The 21362-nt window shown below is 49.3% G+C and overlaps 2 protein-coding genes across 2 annotated transcripts; one reads left to right on the top strand and one right to left on the bottom strand.

The window, feature by feature from the left end:
- Window positions 1–600: 600 nt before the first annotated feature.
- On the bottom strand, window positions 601–20529 carry NR2E1 (nuclear receptor subfamily 2 group E member 1). Its single transcript, XM_014839043.3, has 9 exons — window positions 20396–20529; window positions 15635–15780; window positions 12316–12403; window positions 10566–10801; window positions 9095–9241; window positions 6863–6959; window positions 6326–6475; window positions 5960–6065; window positions 601–2077 (listed from the first exon to the last, which is right to left on the bottom strand). The coding sequence occupies exons 1-9, from the start codon at window positions 20418–20420 to the stop codon at window positions 1915–1917; spliced, it is 1158 nt and encodes a 385-aa protein (XP_014694529.1). The 5' UTR covers window positions 20421–20529; the 3' UTR covers window positions 601–1914.
- On the top strand, window positions 18904–20673 carry LOC139041828 (uncharacterized). Its single transcript, XM_070496565.1, has 2 exons — window positions 18904–19710; window positions 20223–20673. The coding sequence occupies exons 1-2, from the start codon at window positions 19430–19432 to the stop codon at window positions 20671–20673; spliced, it is 732 nt and encodes a 243-aa protein (XP_070352666.1). The 5' UTR covers window positions 18904–19429.
- Window positions 20674–21362: the final 689 nt, after the last annotated feature.

The following is a 21362-nucleotide window of genomic DNA, read 5'->3' as shown; positions in this document are numbered from 1 at the left end:
ACACACGCAATCTGCAAGGTCAGTTTAGCCAAGAGTTGCTAGGGCTTCTGCTCCAGACTCTTGCTGGAGCTGCTGCCCAGGAGAAGCCCACAGTGCCCACGGCCTTGGGCACCTCTGATTCCCACCACTGGCCTCTGGCCGAGGGGCCAGTGTCCTAAGATTTGCTGGGAACATCTGAACGCACTTCCCACTGCTCCCTCCACATCTTACTCACCAATACAGTTCTTCACCCTTTATCTTTGTGATCATTAAATGATTTCAAGTTCCTGGTCAGGACTGAAATGTTGGCAAGGGAGTGAGAAACAGAAGAGTGAGTGAATGAAGACTCTGTTAATCGGCCTCTTTCTTTCTCACACAGCAATTTTTCTAACAGATGCAATTTCATTTGAGAGCTGCAAGAATGGAATCTTGCGTTTTATTTCTTTATTCATCATTTTACAAATGGGACTCACTGTAAAAAGGAAATTGCCTTTGTGGTTCAGTTCTTCAGACTGGAGCACTCGGGAGAGCTTCAGTTTTTACACCAGCTGCTGCCACCACCTTGGATCTGGTGGGTGTGAACCAGCCCAGGGGGGAGGCTAAGAAATCAGGCAGAGTTCATTTAAATTCAATATATTTTTATTCTTTGTAAATACAATGAGTACAACCTGTAACTTCACAAATCAGTTAATTCACTTTGTACAAGAAAAGTTTGACTCACCCTATGATAGGCCAAGTGCTGGATATTTTTCCTCAGTGCTAGTACCTAATAAATCAAAACGTGAAAAGTACAGCAGCTATTTTAAAATGTTTGTTTCTACATTTCCGTAAGTATAGATTCATACCAAAGGAGCAGCGTATAGTATAGGACGATGTGTGTGTGTGTGTGTGCACATGCGTGTGTACGCATTCAAGGCTTTACTGGAAACCGGTTTTCTGAAAGGCATTGAAGAGTCTCAGGCTGTTAGCAATGGATCAGTCACGAAACCTTTCGCATCCATCTCCTTGAAGTTCCTTCTGGCATCATATCTCTATTCATTTACTGTCTGGTGTGACTCGCTGAAACACGAGTGTCGACCCCCATTGCCTTTGGTTTCAGCACTATGTTAATGGGACAGCAATCTGCCTCCCTCCATCACTCATCTCCACTTTATTTGGTTTTGCTGTCTTTATTCACCCTCCCTTGACTTGTGTTCCTTTAGTAAAGCTCTTCTATTTTTGAGATGTTATCCAACCTAAAGTCCTGGTGAGAATCTCATTTTCGTCCACCAATTCCTTTGACAAGGTTGCCTGGCCTATGGTATTAGAAAGAAAAAGAAGAACGAAAGAGAAGGGAAAGAAAAAAGAGAGAGGAAAAGCAAATCTCATGGCATCAGCTACCTTTCACTTATTAGCTCAGTTCTGAAGGCCACTTCATGATGTATTACAATAGAAGGGGAACTTTTGATAAAACTTTTGATTGAAGACCTAACCATTATTTGTAAAATAAATTCTCCAACATAAGATAGTTCTGAAGGCTGCTGTCTGATGTTATACACAGAGAACTATATTTGGTTACCCAACTTTGTAAGCTAAAAAGGAAAAGAAAGTTCTACTTGTGTTTCGGCTTTTGATAGTTCAGCCGGATCTTCCAGGAAGAGGCAGAACGGCAGGCCTGTGACAGCCCCCGATTCCGCCCCCCTCCCAGGGCATGGCAGCAGTGAGCGCTCTGCTCAGGGGTCCTGTGACTCCCCCTTTCCTTCCAGGCTGCCCTACCCTGGGTGAGGCAGCAGGTCAAAGCTACTGGAACTGTTCTGTGCCAATTGACATTTTTTCCTGCAGGCTGCACATCCCCAGGTTTATGCCCCCTGAAGCGTTTGTTAGTTGAGGCTTGTTCTCCGTGGGTAGAAGTTCATCAGAGACTGTCCCATCCTGAAAAGTGGGGACCTCGAGAGCTTAGATGTCGCTGGATTTGTACATATCTGAAAGTAGTCTTGTAATTGGCACGTTGCCAATGGTCTTTTTGAAAAACACTTCTTCTATGGTTGATGGACTAATAGAACGTAAAGCTGGCAAAAGCAACAGGAGTTTTCCAAAGCGACACGGCTGAGTGGGATATCTGGAATAGGAGAAGCCATGAAAGCAATAAGATCCATTACTGATGGCAATTAATATCTTATACTGGAACACACACCATCTTCAGCATGATCTCCTGATTGGGCCTCTTTAATAACATACTATCCTTGCAACAGAGTCCTAGACAGGCACTACCGTCCCAGTTTATCAGGTAGACCAAGCAAGGCATGGTAAGCATAAATGATGCTGCCAACATCACACGGCAACTGTCTCTACATTAGCAAAGGGGATGCATTTTGTTTGGAGAAAAAAAATAATTTTAACAAACATGGTACTAAGTGTAGGTCAAATAATAAACTTAAGGTTTCCAGGGTAGAAAACACCGCTGGTATGGACGACAAGGCTAGCCATAGCACCCACGTTTTCCAATTCTCAAGGCTTCTCCACCAGGCTATTTCTCTAAAATAAAATGAGTCCTTTTCTAAGCAATTCTCCAAATCATTATTCAGGCATTATACTTAGTCACTCTCAGGAATAATTCCATCCTTATTACACTGCAAATTAAAGACTAAGTTCTGTTGGGTGGCACTGCCACCCAACTTTCATGTCAATGAAATTGGCATATAATTAAAGATGTGAGAAATTGCTTAACAATTTCCTCTCTTGATGTCCAACATACATCTGGGCTCAGATATGCAAGTTCCGTTTTCTGCTGCCTTCAGATGCCTATAAACCATCTCCTCATGGCAGCCCCGATGATTCTTCAGTCAGTAGCCTGGAATCAGGTATCCATCCCCCCCACAAGGAGGGCTCCCTCCACTGAAACTGACCGCCTAAAAGACTGAGCTCCAGGACACCTACCTGCAACCAAGCCAGGTTCAACCCGTGGCCATAAGGTGCCAGAAAAACTGACAGATATCAAAATTCCTTCACAGGAGTTGGATAGCTGAACACTGAGTTGAACTGCCTGATAACTCTCCCCTGCAAATAGAGGCCAGGGGAGCAGTTTTCGTGACTGTCTCTTCGCTGTAGCACATGACAGTCCCTCTCTTCAACCTGATAATGGTCTGATAATACATCCTTGGCCTCTGAGGACCTCATTTGGCTCTTTCGCTTCACGACCACCCATGGACAGGGACCACTAGACCACCTTCAATGATGTGGTATGGAAATAGCATAGCCTTTCTACATTTTAAAAAACACCCAAATCCCACCACTTGCTCTCCTTGATGAAAGTATCTCCCATGTTTCCTGGAAAGTAATCCCAAGACCCACCCCTCCCTTTCACCTTGGTCACTCGCTCCCTTCAACAGCTCTGTTTCCCTTCCCAGGATCAGGCAGAGGAGAGAGAAGCCTGCAGTGGGTGGGAGGTAGTGGCTGTCTAGACAAGCCCCCATCATGTGTGCAGCATCCACCCAACGTGCTGGAAGTTTCCCAAGGTGAGAAACCACTGTGGGAAATAATTGCTTTCAGAAAGGATGGATTTGGGACAATCCATAGACTATTAACTCTTGATTTTCTATGAGTAGACTATCCACTAACCCACTCACCCACTTCTTTTATTCTCTAGTTTGGAAGGGGCTGGTTAGTCAGTCAACAAGAACTAATTGTCTATTATATGTGAAGTACTGTGCTACCCAGGGACAATAACAATGTGTGTGTGTGTGTGTGTGTGTGTGTGTGTGTCTGTGTGTGTGTGTGAGAGAGAGAGAGACAGAGAGAGAGTGTCTCTGACTGCTCAAAATTATTTTTTAGAATATCTACGCCCCTGACTTCATCCATCAGCAGCATAAATAACTGGAAGTTTTCTCTCCAGGTGTAAGTGTTCTGGGTCTGTCACAGATCTGAATATTTGACCTTTAGTTATAACATATAGTTTGTGTGACATGCCAATTCCTTCTCCTTATGTCCTAAAGAATTACAGAAATAGCTTACAGAGCTGTAACAACTGGCTCAGTTCTCAATTTTAACAATTAACGTACAATTAGCTCAATTGGCAACATTAACTTTTCAATTTCAGATTTTGTTTTTCTAGACAGGAAAGTGCTAGAGGAGAATGTTCACTGATTTGAAGAAGCTAAGGAATAAGGCATCATCAGTTTTGTCACATGTAGACTCTAGATATTAATATTAAATTATAGCTGTAGCTGATATCATGAAATCAAAATTGCACGTCAAAGCAAATGTGTTCCTTCCGTGAATAACTTCCCTGTTTTGAGGGTGGGGGAGAAATGGTCTATTTGCTTTTCTCTAAGACAGAGTTTTGTCAGTTTGTGGTTTCACCCCCTCTACTCTCCCCATAAGCTGCTCCTGGCAGGCCAGCTCACTTAGATTCTCCTTGCTCACCTCTCCAGCACCTCCCACAGCACCTCTACCAGCCCCTCTACTGGCTCTCGTTGCGCCCCTCTCCCCTGCTGAGATCCTCCCAGTCAAGGACCAGCTCACATGTGCTCTCCTCCATCCATCAGTCTTTCCAGACTTTCCTTCACCCCGTCCAAACAGAACGTGTCTCTCCCACTCTCCATTTTTCTTTCCCCTCTCCTCTGGTCTGAATTGGAGTAACACTTTTTCCTGCCTCATGCAAAGATAAGGGGCAGTGTCTGGTTCTTTCTGGGGTCCCACAATGCTCACCAGGAGCCCTGCACAGAGTGAGTATTCAGTAAAGCCTGACTGAATCACTTTCCAGATATCACATTCTCCTTGGCGTAATGTTCTTTATGCCTTAAAGACTCTAAGTGTCAAAGGTCACTTATGATATCCAAGTTAGTTTTTAGTAGGGAAAAAGTGCCCAAATTATGCACTGCTCCATTTCATGATTTTGAACAAATATTAAGTGCTTACTACATACATTCTGAAATTTAACATGGATTTAAATTTAAAACCCATCTCACTTTAATTTGGAAAAACATATACACATGCACTGTCACAACACAGTTCCAGTGATGTTCCATGGACAGGGGACAGTTTTATTCATTAGTATTCAAAAGAGGATTTACAACAGAATAGGGAGATCCTAGCAGAAGTGTTATCACCCCCAATGAATACAGCTGACTTGGGGTTTCTCTGACCCCTTAGGTGAGGGGGGCATTAACTGCCTCTACCCGTTTGATTTAGTTACTTCCATGTTGAGATGATAGAGACAGGCTTCCATGGGTTTCCCTCAATATCAATCTAGAGAATAAAAAGAACAGCAACTCGATTCTAACCTCACCTCTACCACAGTCCTAACTTAGGAAGCTGCTCACCACTCTTGAAAAGCCTTGCTTTTTTTCATGTGAAAATGGAGTCAGAAACTCTATACCTCCGGGTAGACCTCCCCATCGGTGGTGGGCCAGGAAGAGCATCGCTGGATCCCCAGCAGGTGAGAGTTTCTACAAATAGCCAAGAACAGCCTCTGCCAGTAGGCACTGCTTGGCCAGAAGAAACCCGGTGGGGGCTATGACTCAGCCACTCAACAGATACTAATCAGCAAAGTCAAACAGCAGTCATGATGGGGGAAAGATGGCCTCTTTAGAAAGTTCTCTGGTCCTTCTCTTTGGGATGGGCATCCAAAGAAAGGCACTTGACTTTTTTAAAGGATGATGGGCCCGCTCTCTACTATATCAACCATAACACTTTAGCCTTCATTTTTGGCTTTTCCCATATCTGGGTCCATTCATCAAAATGTGTTCAACTGTTTTGACAGAGCAACTTGTTCCGCCAGGACGGCTGTAAGGCGTCTGTTGTGTTTCCCTCCAATAATCTACTTTGGTTTACTCCTCTCACCCACCCTGCCAGATAGGTGAGGACATATACTGTAACTAAATTAACTTGCTGGCAACAGGATAATTAGTCACAATGTTTGAACTGGCTTATTACCGTCTGCTTACACATTCACAATGGAAGCAATTTTCTTAAGTACACATTCAAGGGAAACAAAAGTCACCTGGTGTGGATGTAGCTGTTGAGAGTTAGCTGAGCTTCATCTTGAAGAGCTGCAATGGCGGCAGCATTCCGGAAACTTCTCAGTTCAGAACCACTGTGTGTTGGAACTAGAAATGAAGACCAGGAAACTGTGACAGGCAGCACAGGAAACGCAGATGGGGAAAGATCCTCTCTGGAAGTGGATGGCCAGCAGAACATGCAGACCCCTACGGCTATCGAAAGCGGGGTCCTCCCCTCATCAAACTGAGAGTATCGGCTCCCTTGAAAAACAATCACCTATTTTTACAAGGGTCTGTCTTTGAGGTGGCTGAATTATTGAGGGGGCAAACTGGGGAAAGAGAAGAGACATGGATTTGTGTCTGCTTACCAGCTTTGAAAGTGACAATGCATTTTAGACAGGCAAATTCAGTAGCATCTAACCGGAGTTGTCTAAACCGAGCCACCACCTCTTGTAAAGCCTGTATTTCAGATATAATCTTGTTCAGCTTCTGGGAATCTGTGTTGTCACCATTCATGCCTAGAATAAAAATATGGAATAAATGCTCTAATATGAAGGCATTTTCATGATTTAATATTGATTTTTGACAAAATCCTGCATATTAATATCTATTCAATTGTCACTCTAAGATATCTGATTCCATGTAAACCGGCTATATTGTATGAAAGTTAATATAAAATCTTCTCTTGGATGATAACAAACACAGTAATTTGCATTTAAATAACAATGCAAGCAGTCATGAATACAACAAAACAACATTATTTGCATTTAAATATAGATTTATAAATGACAGGTATACGCTATTGTTCAGCAGGAATTTGTTATTCTTTACATGTTGTTCTTTTTTCAGTAATGTATTTTTATGGTAATTTCTACAACAAAGTCATTAAATTGTGCAATTCTTACCAGATACAGCCAGTAGAGTGTTAGCATCAACCGGAATGGCCCATTGTGCTATTCCTAGAACAAACAGTTCTCTCCAAGCATCTTCCAAAAGCATCAGCTGTCATACAATAGACGTATAATATAATATAGTGTGTAATTTATAAATTTATAAACAATTGCAATATGTAAATTTCCATTATTTTAAAAAGTGTTTTAAATGCCTGTGTTGGTCATTTTTCCTCTGAATATTTTAGCTTTCCCTTATTTTCCTGGATTTTCCTTTTTGAAAAGGTGCCTATGGATAAGCACATGCAATTGAAAGTCAGCCATCCCAATTCCCCCAACTTTGCTTCCCCTGGTAAAGGGTTTATCCTTCTTGTCCTTGCATCCATTCCTTCTTAACCACCTAGAAGCTTCTGAGATCCAGGATCTACGAAATGTCACCAGCAGCTCAGCAGGTGAATTTCCCTCATATAAAATGCTGATTTTATCCGAGTTGAGGATTCTAGACTAAGTGGGCAGATTTGGGCCCCCGTCTTCCTGGAGGGTTGAGAGGGCTGAGCCAAGAGAGAGAGAGAGAGACAGACAGACAGACAGACAGACAGACAGACAGAGAGAGAAAGAGGGATCACTAATTCCCAAGAGGCATGCAGGGAAATCAGGGTGTAATTATGTTAATCGGGTTTTGCTGAGTTTACCTCATCTCACTGCCTGATTTTTCCGAGGCTCATAAGTGGACAGCATCAAGGTGCTTGTCATTTTCATTCTAATAAAATGTGCTACTGAATATTTAAAATGAAACTCCGGCTCCTATTCCAGATTAATATACTGGATTCTACTTCACCACAGTTTGCTTGTTGTTGAAGGGTTTGCACCGAAGGGCTAAGTGGCAGACAGTAAGTAAATTTTGTTTGGATTAAAGAGTCTACAAATACTTGTTTTGAGAAAAAATAGCCAATTTACTCATACACCACAGACACAGAGCAAATGGTTAGAGTGAATGAGTAAACCTGGTTGAAGATAGAACCCAGCCATCTTGAAAAATCTGTTTTTGAAAAATCTCTCAGAAACCAGCCAGTTCTGGATGATTTATGTGAAAGGATTTCCTTTTGGGAGCTAAAAACTGAAATGTGACAGCCTGTAACCAAAATCACAATTAGACCAAAAGGTTTAATTTTCAAAATGCTTTATTTTTAGTTTATTGCATTAAGTACAGAAAATAATACTTTAAAAATGGAAGGTAAATAATGTCTAATTCTGGCCATGTCTGAGCGTCCAAACCATGAAAAAAACAACATCCCAGGCTGGAATATTCAATGTTTTGAGCACATTGCCAAGTCTCTCTGTAGGAGATGTACTTCATATTAAAGGGCACTATTATGCTTTAATTAGGTATAAAATGAATTAAGGAAATAAACCCTTTACCTTTAGAACCACTTATTAGCCTTTTGGGAAATTTGTCATTGATTTTCGTGAATGCACTAGTGACAGCCAATGGTTGTGAACGCTTCATTTTCTTTCTTTCCCTTAAGGTTAGAAAAATTCTGGTAGAGGCTATTTCTGATATTCCTAACGATAACATTTCTGTGTTTTGGTACCATGCAATTTTTAGCAGCACATACTTTTTCTCCCTCTGAATGTCATTTACAACCACAGAATTATGCACAATGCCTATTTGTTTACAAAATCTCTGAAAACACTTAAAGAATCAAGGGAGACCCTCCCTGCAGGAGGTGTGCAATGTACCCTTCACCCCTGCATGCTGATAAATCAGTGGCCAAAACTGAGCATCACAGTGGAAAATATAATGCTGTGAATATAAAATGATGAGACTAGTTCCAAAAACCTTACAGGAGAATACTTTCATCTCCTTCTATTTCTCTCAGTACCAGTGTGCTTAAGAAAACATTGTTTTATTAATAATTTTAGAGGTCATTAAGATATTTAAAAATTTGTGATTAAATTTAATACTTCAATTAAACTTAAAAAAAGAGATAATGTTCTTGTAGGTTTGTTTTGCATAGACCAGATCCATCTTTACTGAAATAACATAATTACATTTCTTGCTAAGGATTCCATAACTAGATATTTCGAACCCATAGAAAGAAGCTAGTAAAAATAGGTTCCTCGGTTCTGTTAAGAATGGATGCCTGTCCTTGGCGATTTATCTGGGTAACCTCCGGCTTCATAATGATGACTGTTGCTTCTTTCCCAACCACCCTCCCCAAGACCTCAGGGCCCTCCTGGCCATACCTGGTCTTGCAAAGAGAGTGTGGAGAAAGCTGGCACACTCTTAGCCCACTTGATGCTCATAAACAGAAGCCTGGCAGCTGACTCGCACACTGACTCGGTGGCCACTTCATAGAGATACATTGGAGTCCCATTCACTTCGTGGGGGTACTGGGTGGGGAAGAGAGACACCAGAGAGTGAGGACACCACAGCTTTGCCAGAAGAGCCAACTTTTTAACTTTATGATTAGAACAGGGAAGGAGATAGGAATTTGGATGTTCTACTTAAATGGGCTGTTGCCATAGGGGGATAAAAACCAAACATCTACATCCACAGAACTTGGGAAATAACAATTGTTGGAGACGCCCATTTCCACTCTTTAGAGGCCTGTTCCTTCCAGAGGGGGCATCTGGCTTTTCTATCTCGTGCAGCAAATTTTCCTTGGGCTGAGCCAAGCGCCAGGCCTGTCTCCCAATTTAGACAAGAGCTGCTTGCATTTGTGTAAATAAAAATAGATGTGAAAAAAGTATAAATTAATAGGCATCCCAAACACAAATATGCATATGAGTATTTTTAGAAAGGATTAGTATATTATGGAAATATTTCAATTAGACATCTTAATCATTCACAGAGCATTCCCATTCATAACTGACAACATATTCATAACACTACTTTCCCAAGCTTATTATACACATCAAGGGTAAGAAAGCAATATTAAATATTGTGCGTGTGCATGTGCCCAGGTGTTTGGCTTCCTGCAGCGTGGGGCTGCAGCTGGCCCTCCTCTGGGGGAGGTCCCGAGCCCTGCTCCACTTGGAGTGGGGGCTTTGGGTAGGTACCAGCTGGAAGCCTGGAGGGTAATCCCTAGGTGGCAGCCTTTTGAGGTCGTTCTGGCTGTGGCCCTTCTAGTAGAGGCTCAGTCTTGGTGTAAATCCACCTATGTCAGAAGAGAGAGTGGGGAGTGTGGGAAAGGACGCCAGGTTCCTCAAACTGTCTTGGCGGGTGAATTCCACATTTGTCTCCTGCATTAGGGAGCCATAGCTTTGCCCAAGAACACACATCCCTGAGGTTTGCAACTCGGGCTCTTCTGTCAGCTGCAGGCAACTCCTTTCTTCTAAAAACAGACGTCTGCTCTTCTAGCCTCAGGGAACTCCTAGGCTGCCCGCTCAGTTCAGGCAGGTTCACATCTGGGTTTTCTAAAGGAGCGGGTTCCTGAGCCCCACCTCAAACTTGCAGAAAGGGACTCTGGGGCGGATGGGCCTGGAGTCCACATTTGTAGCCAGCTCAGAGTGACTTTACCTCACGCTAAAGTTTGAGCACCTCTGGCTCCACAGGGAAGAGCGGGAGGTCTAGAGTGCCCTGCAGAGGCCGGCCGAGCACCCCGCGAGGGCTCTCCATTTTTTGCTCAACCCCACCCCACCTCAGAATGAGTGGGTGCGCCCCTCTCCGCCCTGCGCTTGGCGCGATCTCCTTGGGCCCAGCAAAGCCACTGACCTTGGGCGTGGGCTGAGCCAGGCTCACCAGGGTCTGCCGCTCGGGGGTGGCGGACACGGCGGCCAGCTCCAGGCCGTGTGGCTCCAGCTGCGTGACAGCGGTGAAGAAGGCGGGCGCTGGCAGCGCGGCGGAGGGGAAGTGCGCGGCCGCCCCGTTCTCCTCCTTGTGCCCACGGAAGTAGAGGGCCACTTGCTTGCGGATGGTGGACGTCCGAGGCCCCCGCTCGTGCTGCACGGCTGCAGAGACAGACAGACGCGTGCCTGGGATCAGAGACTCGGCGACACTTGGCCGCTGCCCGCGCTCCCGGGCCAAACGCCACATCTGGACAGGCAAAGTCACCCCAGAGGCGAAGAGAGCGAGGGAGAGGGGACGTGAGGGCGGAGGGTGCCCTGAGACCGTCTAAGTCTTACATCGAATGCATTAGGAAGCTGAGGCCAAGGAGAGGTCACGACACCGGCCGAGCCTCAAGCAAGACTAGATGACTTCTCTATCCATTGAGGGCTCCTCCCCACCCAAGGGAGGTCGCAAGGAAACCGAGAGCCTTGGGACGGAGCAGCTAGGTATCCTCGTCCGCAACCAAGGGGAGAGGGAGCATTGCGCACAGCCAGGCACCACATCTGTGCACGGAATTTCCCGCTCCGCCCAGGGGCGACTCCCCCCACCTCCACCCCCCCGCCCCCGAGGAAATGTCGTTTGGCCTCGGAGGGCCCCAGGAGAAAAGGACCCGAGCCCGGAAGACTCTGGGAGATGGGACGAGGGAGAGCCTGTCTCGGAGAGTGCTGGAGGAAGGCAGGGGAGATGTGACAATTACCACCAACAGTTTAAACAAACAAATTAATTCAGGGCAATCTTCCGCTCGCCGAGCTTGACTACTTGTCAATACACAAGTTCAACAGGTTGGACGCTCCCTCCTGCTTCCTGCGCTGCGGAGGAAGGAGAACTCCCCAGCGGGCACGGTGCCTCCTGGAGCTGTCACCCGGCCCGCCGCCACGGCAAAGCCCCCTCCGCACCCTGTCCTGAGGCCCCATTCTTCCCTCCTGACCCCTACCCCCGCCCCGCCCCGGCCTGGGCGCCCTCGCCGGGCCACCGCGCGGCGCGCACTGGGACGGCGCTCTGTGTGCAGCCAGCATCCTGACGTCCTAGTTCTTTCTTCACGTTTAAGAGCCTTCTGGGAGCTGGGTGTCCGAGGCACCCAAGGTGTCACCCTGCCTGTCCAGCCCTTTCCTGAAGAACCGAGAGAAGGCCTTGAAAAAACCCAGCTCTCTATAATGGCCTTCCTGATTTTGGAATCTTGATGAATTTGCAAACAAGGGCTCGAAATTCCCAGTGTTCCTGTCTCTGCCCTCCCTCCTCCTGCACACCGTCTCCTAGTCCCCGTGATTTCCTTCCTGGCAGACTACCGGACTGCGAGATACTGCGGGAGGCTAACAGGCTTAAGGGTGGCCACAAAAAGGGCTGCAAGGAGAGGCGAGAAGAGGAATTAGGAAGCGAGGCAGGAAATATCCGTAGCAGAGTGGGGTCCCTGGCAACGACGCCTTTGTGGGGGCTCAAATTTGCTAGGTGGGCGTGGGCCTTGCCTAGGGAGTTCAATGAGGAAGGATACACCTGAAAGCCCGAGGCCAATTCTCAGCATCTGGAAAGAAGTGTTAGGGAGATGATTTGCATGCATAGGGGGGCCATGTATTTTCTGTACATATAATTTACTTACTACTCAATCAACATTAGACCAATAAAAAGATGTATTGATTACCATCTTTGTTCATGTTGACTTCCAAACACTTCTTGAGCCGACACGCCCTGCACTGGTTTCTGTGCGTCTTGTCCACCGGGCAGCCTCCCTGGAACAGAGCGCAGGCGGTCAAGCGGCCCCCAGGGCCTTCAGGCTGGGGATGCGAGGCCGGCACCGGGTAAACGAAAATGTCGTGGAGGTGAGAACTGACCCCGCCACCGACCCCGGAGCGCCAAGCCTGGGTCCGCGAAACTCCAGGGCCTTGGGCACCAGCAGGGACAGGTAGAGAAAGAGCTAGGATTCCCGGGGCTGCTTCAAGAGGACCAAGCCCTGATCCTATGAAAGCGGACAAGGAGGAAAAGTCCTTCTCCAAGCAGGTGAAGGGGCACAGCGCCCGGCCGGCCAGACTCTGCAGCGCTGGGAAGAGAAGCTGACGAGGGGAACTTCGGCCAGGCGCGGAGGTGGTGGAGCAGGGGCGAAACTTTTCAGGACCGAAGACAGCGACCTGGTGCCGGAGGAGGAGGCCTCAGAGCAGTCGGGAGTGCGCCGGCCTGCCGGCATCCCCGCCGCCGCCCCTCTCGCCAGCTATGCTTTCCTTCTGCTTCAGGTCCGGTTTACCTCTTTCGGTCATTTTCTGGGTGAGCCCATTTATCTATCAGATAAATATCTGCTATTTATCCTTCACTTTCTTGTTTCCTCACTTTTGCCTTGGTACTTGAAATAATCCTTATAACCAGCCTGTCAAGAGTTCTCTTAAAGACTAGCCTCAGCCCAGATTCATGGAAACACAGCCATTCCTAGAAGGTGAGGCAGAAGCCAGTGAGGTTAGGAGGGCTTGGTCTACAGAGGTGTGGGTGGGAAAGGAAGAGCCCAAAGCCTGGGCAAAATCTAGAAATGCCTCCTATGTAAATATGACAAGGAAGCTAATGTGATGGACTATCCGACAAAACGATAATATGGACTGAGAACGACAGCCCGATAACTGAAAAAAAGAGGTAATTGCTGCCTTAGAAATATTTATCTAAGATGCGTGAGAAAATAAATGTTTTATCTAATGCAATTTTCTGGAAAAATATTGGCCACTAAAAGGAAATTGACAGAGAAAATTTCTTATGGAATTTATTCAGCGTTAGGTGTCATTACTGAGGGAACATATGCATAGATACGTAAAGAGTCAAATCTACATACGTATTTTATACACAGAAAATACATAAGAGGTTTGGTGCTCTCCTATGTTTATATGACTTGCTACTGTTACATTTGCAGTGGGAAGGAAGAGAATAAAATAAATGCATGTTTATTTTGCTTCATGATCTCAAAAATTCATATACTCTGAATTTGGAGTAAGCACATTTGCTCAAATATCCCTTAGGGAAAAATTACACACTTGAATACACAATTTTATGAGATCACACCTCTCCAATTTAAAATATGTTGACTTATTTAAAATAAAGGTAGGGCAGAGGTTTTGTAACAATTTCTAAATGTCCTCATTACTGTTAATAATAATTTGGAGTATTATTTACCTAATTTTAAAATAAAAGAGAGAAAGGAAATAATTTTGGGTTCCTAAGTGAATTCTTCAGGGCATCTTTGCTGGCCAGTGTAACAGTTCAACGTAAAGAGGTTTAAAGAACTTATTGAATGCAATCATATGTCTATCCTCAGATGTTATCCTCCTAGTATTCTGATAAACATGCTAATGCAAAATAGAAGCCTTCATTAGTTCTTAAGAGTGTCTTCAAATCAAATGATGTGTATGTAAATATCAGGAGCTTGAGAGAAAGAAGAGCGCCTCAGCTCAGTCCATTTATTCTGTCTGCAAGGAGAGACCACCAAGCCTGATGAGTCTATTATCACTCCTTTACAAGTACTTGGACTGACATCAATATGTTTGAATTGATAGCCAACCCCTTTGAAAATATCAAGCATAACATCTGAGATTTTGATTCCCTAATTCTGTGCATTGCATAAAAGCGAAAGATAATTTAAGTAGAAGTCTGCTCAAATTTGATGACCCACAGTAATCCCTATATTTCTGTGGAGCTATTAGGATACAGTCCTGTGTGTGTATAATGTGATGGGTCCCTATGGCAGAGCTAAAAATTGATACAGAGCTGTGTACCAAATTAAACAGGTAACAGAGCTAGAGAGTTCAAAATAACTTATCCAAATGCAAATGTCTTCTTCTTTTTGTGGATAACTCAAATCTATCAGAAATTTATATGAGCAGACATGGCTTCAGAAAAAGATGGACTAATTCACTAGCACCAAACAATATATATGTAGGTATATACATGTATCATATGTATTAATTAGTGAGAATGTTTTCACCATTTTGGTTACCAAAGGATGACCTCTGACTAATACACTCTCCAGGATCTTCTCGGGAGTCAAGGTGGTAGCTCTGAGCTGAGGGTCTGTGTGCCTGGCTAAGAAGAAGGCAAAATATGGGACCAAAAGACTGATCTCCTAGGTTGAAATAAATCTACTACTGAGCTAGAAACTGAGTCGGGGGTTCTACTCTCTCTTTCTGGAAGCTTTGACTCACATTCAGCCCATGCCCTGACTCCCCATTCTCTTTGAGACCCCTTCTGCCTGCTCAAGACCAAAACACAACCAACCAGGCACGTCTTCTAAGCAGAGAAAGAGGAGACATGGGAAGCTTGGAGAGGGTCCCAGTTAGCCCTTCCTTGGGAGCCTTCTCGCTCACTCGGCCCTTTTCTGACCAGGCCCAGTTAAAGTCACATGGGTGCTGAAGCTCCTCTGCCCTTCTCAAAGCTGAAAGGGCACAGTCCCTCACAGAGCACATCGTCTCTGTCCCAAGCGGCCAACTCTCACTTTGGGCCTCAACTTTGACTGTGATGCCCTGTGCCTTTTACTCCTGCCAATCAGGCGAGTGGTCAGTGCACTGAGCTTGGGTGCTTGGGGTGGGGTGGGCAGGCAACACAATATAGCCTTTTCTCCTGCTTGCACTTGTGGTTTATATTCTAAACTTCTTTAGGTCCTTTGGGCTGGCCTTATAGCCACTGGGTGTAGGCCTTACCCAGTGTAAAAATCTATCAGAAGATTAAAAGGGCAGGGGAGGGGGGGCGCAGGGTGTAGGGAGGCTGGGGGCATTCAAACTTCCCCTTGCAAACTCTTGTCTTCTCTTACCTCTTCCCGCCTCTCCCAAGCGAAAGGGCCTCTGAGAGTGAAGGCAGTAAGGAGGGCAGAGGAAGGGCGAGGTCAGGGCCTGGTCTCTCCTCTGTAGCTTGGAAACTCAGAGGCGGCCTTGGCACAAACAAAGGAGGGGGAGGCAGCGGAGGGGAGCCAGGCAGTGCAGCCCTGGCTAAGGTACCTGGTTTCCAGATTTGCAGACATACGTCCTATTCCTTCGGATGCTCCGTTTGAAAAAACCCGAGCAGCCGTCGCAGGCGTAGACCCCATAGTGTTTCCCCGAGCTGCGGTCGCCACACACTTTACAGGGAATATCTAAAATGCGGCCTGAAATCGCAGGAAAGACCGGGAAGGGGGGATGGGGCGAGAAGGAGAGGAGGGCGGAGGAGAGGGAGGAAAGGAGAGAGAGAGAGATGCTAAGCAATCTGACCTCTGAAGGGATTAGCACCGAAGCTGCGGTAAAAGCAAATAATGAAGTGATTTTATAGCCAAACTTTTTTTCCTTGAGCAAGTGTCAGTTTCCTACAATGAGCATTATTCATGCACCGCTACATGTATTTGGGTCTCCTCTAATCGCCGAGGCCCATTTTGGAATAAAAGATTACAGCAGGCCGGGGCGGCAGCGCAGCCCGCCGCTGCCTTTCTGCTCCGCGCAAAGTTTGGCCGCCTCCCTCCCCGGCTCTTGCATTTAACAGAGAAAAGTTGTTAGTGAGCGCGCGAGGAGACAAACTTGAAATGTAAAAGGGAAAAGAAGAAAAACAAACACGGCTGGAACCAGGGATGGCAGCTGGAAGGCAATCGAGTTTTCTCTGAGCTGCCGGGCGGTTGTTATTATTAGGATTATTATTGTAATGCTAATACTAGGATTATTAATGATAATAAGGGTAGTGGTAATTGCCCAACTTTCGCTTTACCTATTTAAAAAAAATGCTGGGTGGATCGCTTTTGAGAAATTATTTCTTTTAGGGAAAAAAAAATTTCTTCCCAAAGTAACTAGCACCGGCCTAGGCAAGCGGGAGGGACGTGATGCAAGTCGATTCGCTAGCAGGTCAAGTGGGACCTGTTACAGCCCCTCGCCTTCCCTCGACTCCCCGAGTTCTTCCTTCTTAGAGACCTGCCTCCTCACGCTGGACCCTGTGCGGGTCTCTCCCTTCCTGTTTTTCCACCACTGTCGGAGGCTAGTTTTGTAAAGGATCCGACTGGTTTCTCTAGATTGCCCCCCACCCCGACTGGCCTCGACAGTCGCCTGGCTTAAGAGAACTTTCCTAGGGATCCCGTCAAGCCTGGGGTGGCCGCCGGCCCTGGAGGAATGTCAGGAAGGGGGTAATATTCCAAAATTCAGTAGGGAGGGAACTACTTTTCTCGAAGGTTCAAGAGTCCAACCAGTTTGAAGAGGTTTATAGGGACTTAGAAATCCTTCTTCCTGCAAACAATGGGGGTATTAAATAAAGTGGTAACTTAATTAACGCTTTAATAATAATGATGATGATAGTTAATAATACTAGTTAATAATAACTAACTTCTTAACATGTAGTTTTCCCGTCGCTGCCCTTTCGAAGGCCTCCAGTCTGGGCCCGGCGTCCTCGGGCCTGGGTGAAACTCGACAGCTGCTCCCCGGAGCGCCCCGGGTGGGGACGCGATTAGGCGGGGTGAGGAGAAGCAAGGGTGACAAGGATGCGGCGAGGGGACCAGGGGAGGCGAGGGCGCGGCGTGCGGAGGGCCCTCGAGGAGGCCGAGGTGGAAACTTGCTGATGGATTCTTAGGCGTCCGGGGGGCTGGAGCACACCCTGGGCTGCCGCCTTGGAGGAGGGGTGGGGGGGGGGGGGAGCGGGGGAGAAGCGCGGGGGCGGGGGGTTTGGTAACCACCAGGCTCGGCTGGGGTAATTACAACCCCTCCATAGCACCTGCCTATAGAGCCACCAGTGACCCGTCAAAAAGAGTAGCATGGGAATTCGGATGGCGACAAAGGGCGGCGGGGGAGACGCGCGGCTCGGCCACCATCTCCTTGGTGCCCCCTCTCTCGGAGGGTGGGAGGAGAGGTTGTGCTGGAGGGAGGGAGGGGCTGGAGAGAGCCAGGCGAGGCCACAGCGGGTCTTGTCCCTCGCCCCCTCGGGCCTGTCCCTGCGCCCCAAGGAACTCACGGGCCTGCCAGTAGCCTGGCCGCCAGGCCAGCTTGGCCTCACCGCACTCACTCTGGAGGCAGTAAACTTGGTTGTCATATTTTGCAATCATACTGCTCTGCAGAACACACACCCCTCTGGCTGAGATGGGGTCCGTGTTTGGGGTCCAACCATTCTGTCGCCCCAGCTGTCCTCTTCCCAGTGGCACTTCTGAGGATGCCAAGACGAGCGCGCGGGAGGCGCAGTGGTAGGGGCTCTTTTCCCCCGCTGCCCATCCAGACAGGAGGCCAGGGACACCATCCTCTGGAGAACCCCGCGGGGGTGCAGGGAGGTCCAGGGCGGGGTGGACGACCCTCCTCGGGCTCGGCGCAGACCTCGGAGCCGCGGCTCCCGGGGCAGATTAGAGACGGCAGACCCGCCTGGGGCGGGGCACAGGAGGGAGGGACGCAAACATTCCGGGGCATAGCGGGTCTGCGCCTCAGACTCCGCCACCCAGCCACGTTAAGGTGACTTGGGGTCACGAGACAAGCTGGTTGACCCCGTTGCAAAGCTCCTCTCATTTAGCAAGCCGAGCGAGCTCCGACGTGAGGCGAGCGGGAGTTTCCCGAGGCTGGAAAACCGTTCTTAACTTCCCTCGCCAGGGGGTCCCCTTGGGGCTTTTTGTGTGTCATAATTGCCTAAAGATATATGGCAGCTTCGATTACTGTAATTACCATCAGAGACTGTTGAAAGAAGTTAGTCTGGGCTGCAGGGGTGACTGGCCGGGGTCTTGTTACCACCCAGGCGGGGCTCCCGGGTGACAGCGCTCTGCTCTCCAGCCGGGCGAAGCCGAGCCAGGCGGGGGTTGCAGACCTCGCGGCCCGGCTCGGCCCTGACCTCGCCCGCTGAGCGCCGACCTCCCCGCCGCCCTGGGCCGAGGGCCGCGGCTTTCGGGCCAGGCTGCCGCCGCCGGTCTGGAGAAGGCCTGGACGCGCCGGCGCCGCGGGCGGGGCTGCTGTCCCCGCGGGCCGGGGACCCCTCTGCAGCGGCGTCGGGACCCGCGCCGGGGCTCCGGGCTGCCGAGGCCAATCTCTGGCTCTCGGGACGTTGGAAAGCTCCAAAGTTTGCCCAGTGCGTCACTCCGCCGTTCCTCCTAAAAGTCCTGAGGGTCCCCTGCGTCCTCGTGCACAACAGGCGGGCGCAGCCCCCCGCGACCCTGCTTGGCGCCGGCCGCTTCCCTCGCCTTCCAGGCCTCGCTTTTCACACCCCCGCCCCTAGCCCGGCGGCTCCACACCCGAAGTGGGCGCGAGAGTCCGAGCCCCCTTACTTCCAGGCAAGGAAGCCAGGGCCTGGCACAGGGCGAGCGAGCCAGGAGGCTGCCGGGCGAGGCCTGCGGGCTTCGGTTTTTGCCATGGAAGCTCGGAATGCAACAGGAAAGGGTCACTTCGGCGCCTCCTGCGAAGGCCCCTCACACCCGGGAACGTGGGCCGCAAAAGGCGAGCTGGCCTCCCTTCCCAGAGACTGCGCAGGGAGGCCGGGGTAGGCCCGAGGCTCGCTGCGGACGCTGGTCCTTCTCCAGGGTGGGCTCCAAGGCGGGACGCGGCTAGAGTTCCTTCTCTCTTCCCCAGATCTAGACATCTCTCATTTTCTCTTTTTGTTCGCGTTCATTTTACTCTAATTTTTAAAACGTCAGCACCCAAACCAAAACAAACGGGCAAAGTGAAAACACCACGCACTTCGGGAAGGGGGGTAGAGCTGGAATTGCATGCCACTTAAGTGGACCTCAGAAGTATCTCGAACGCTCCCAACTTTCAAAGACTCAGGACAATGTGGGCGAGCGAGGAGAGGGGGACTGAGGAAAGCACAGAGCGTCAAAAATGCCACAGGCGGGTGCAGAAAATCTCAAGGCCGGAGGGAGAACTCGAGACGTGGGGACGGCGGCAGCGGCAGCCCCGGGCCCCCGGAAGGCGGGAACTGAAATGCCCTGGGGAGATCCGAGCACTGCGGCCGCGCCGCCCAACTCCAGCTCGGGCCTGCACGTCTCGGTTCCACAGGCACGGTGTACACAGATGCCCTCGCACACACTCAGCCCTGCACGGCGGCGTCTAGGGGAAGTTAGAGACCAGCCTCGGCTTGGCGTTCCGAGGGAGAGCCACCGGTAAGCAAGTCTGAGGAAGGAGAGGAGCGCGCGAAGGGAACAGGCCGCACACTCCTGCCTCTGCCGAGCTCCCGCTCGAAAAGTCCTTGGGATTAGGGATTTGGTCCTCTCTTTGCTAGAGCGGTTCGCCATACTTTAAATTCCCCAGTTATGACCTACGCGGATTTAGGATTAAGGAAAATGTGACTTTTAAATTGTTTCTGCTTCCCGGTTTGCAGGATTATTTGAAACAGCTAGAAACGGGGTGCAAAGCATTCCATTCAAATCCGCTTTGCGCAGAGTTGCTTTTGCGCCTTGGAGCTCGGAGTTTGGAGCGAGCGTGTTATTGTGCTGCCGCCTGGAGCTGCGGCCTAGTTCCCGCCCCCGTCGCCCCCCTCCTCCCCGCACCTGGCGGCTAAGTGGAGGCAACTCGCCGGACTGGTGGGCTGCATGGGTCGCAACCTTCCCACCGCACCAGAGAGAGGGGGGAACCAAGCAATCCAGAGGTAACGAAATTGCTCTTCCCTCGCCAGGAAACGCTCCGACTCACGGTCTGGGAGGAGCTGGGCCAAAGCGCGCACGCCGCCGGAGTACCGCTCCCGGGCTCGGAGCCGCAGCGCTCGGGGCAGGACCTCCCAGGCCTCCCCGCCCGCCCGCCCCAGGCTGCGCGCCGCCGGAGCCCCGCGGCGGCCGGAAAGGTACCCACTTGTTGATCCTGCGGGCTTGCTCATGCTGGCGGTCCCGGGGCGGAGCGGTTGGTGGGCGCTGCCCGAGTCCCGGCCGGCAGCGCCCGCCTCGCCGCCGGGCGCCGCCGCTCTCCAGCCGCCCTCCAGCCTGCGAGGCTCCCGGGCCGGACAGGTGGGTATCAGTCGCGCGCTGCGCTGCTCCCCGAGGGCTCAGAATTCGTTCCACAGTGGAAATTTAAGCATCCTTAAGTTTCTTCCCGGCTCTTGCAAAACCGCAGCTGCTGGGAATGTTGCTTGATATGGACACACGCATGGACAGACGAATGGAGAGACGGACAGGCAGATCGAGGAAGAAGGGAGGAGGACAGCGAGAGAGGGGTATTGAAGGACAGAGATGGAGACACGAAAATGGTCTTCCTACGGAGCAAAAAGGGTGAAATCCCTCTCTTTCCCCATTCCGGTCTCTCAGTCTTCAATTTCTCCCTCTACATTAGGCATGCAGAGTATGCATAGATCTCTACAGGCCGCTGGTCTTCTAAGGAGAGAAGGAAAACACAACTGCAGGCTCAGGCAGATGGGCTCGGCGCTGCCCAAACCCGAGCGCGGGGTGCGAAAACTAGATTGCTGGGAAGTCTTCCGAGGAAACAGGCGGCCAGGTCCGGGTTTCCGGGGAGAGCCGCGCACGCAGCGGCAAAGGGTCCCCGAAGTTCATTACCCCGTGACTTTGTGCCTGTCGCTGCGGGCTGGGTCCCCTGTAATATCTCCAGAAGCGCTCTGACAGGCAGTCGCGGGGAGGGGAATAGGGCGTCCCTGGCCCACTTAGCTTTTCCCCCAACTCCTGGCGGGGTCTGACGTCAGCCATGTGCGGGGAGGGGATGGGAAGAGGGAGGGGGTTAAATGCTAATGATATTAATGAACCTCCAAGCGGCTCCCAAAGAAAATGCAGGCGCTCTCGGAGCTGACGAGTTGCAGAGTGAATATGGGAGT

The sequence above is a fragment of the Equus asinus genome, chromosome 24, assembly GCF_041296235.1.
Source record: "Equus asinus isolate D_3611 breed Donkey chromosome 24, EquAss-T2T_v2, whole genome shotgun sequence".
NCBI classification, from domain to species: Eukaryota; Metazoa; Chordata; class Mammalia; order Perissodactyla; family Equidae; genus Equus; species Equus asinus.
Note: the sequence above shows the minus strand (reverse complement) of the source record. Positions and strands in the feature narration are given on the sequence as shown.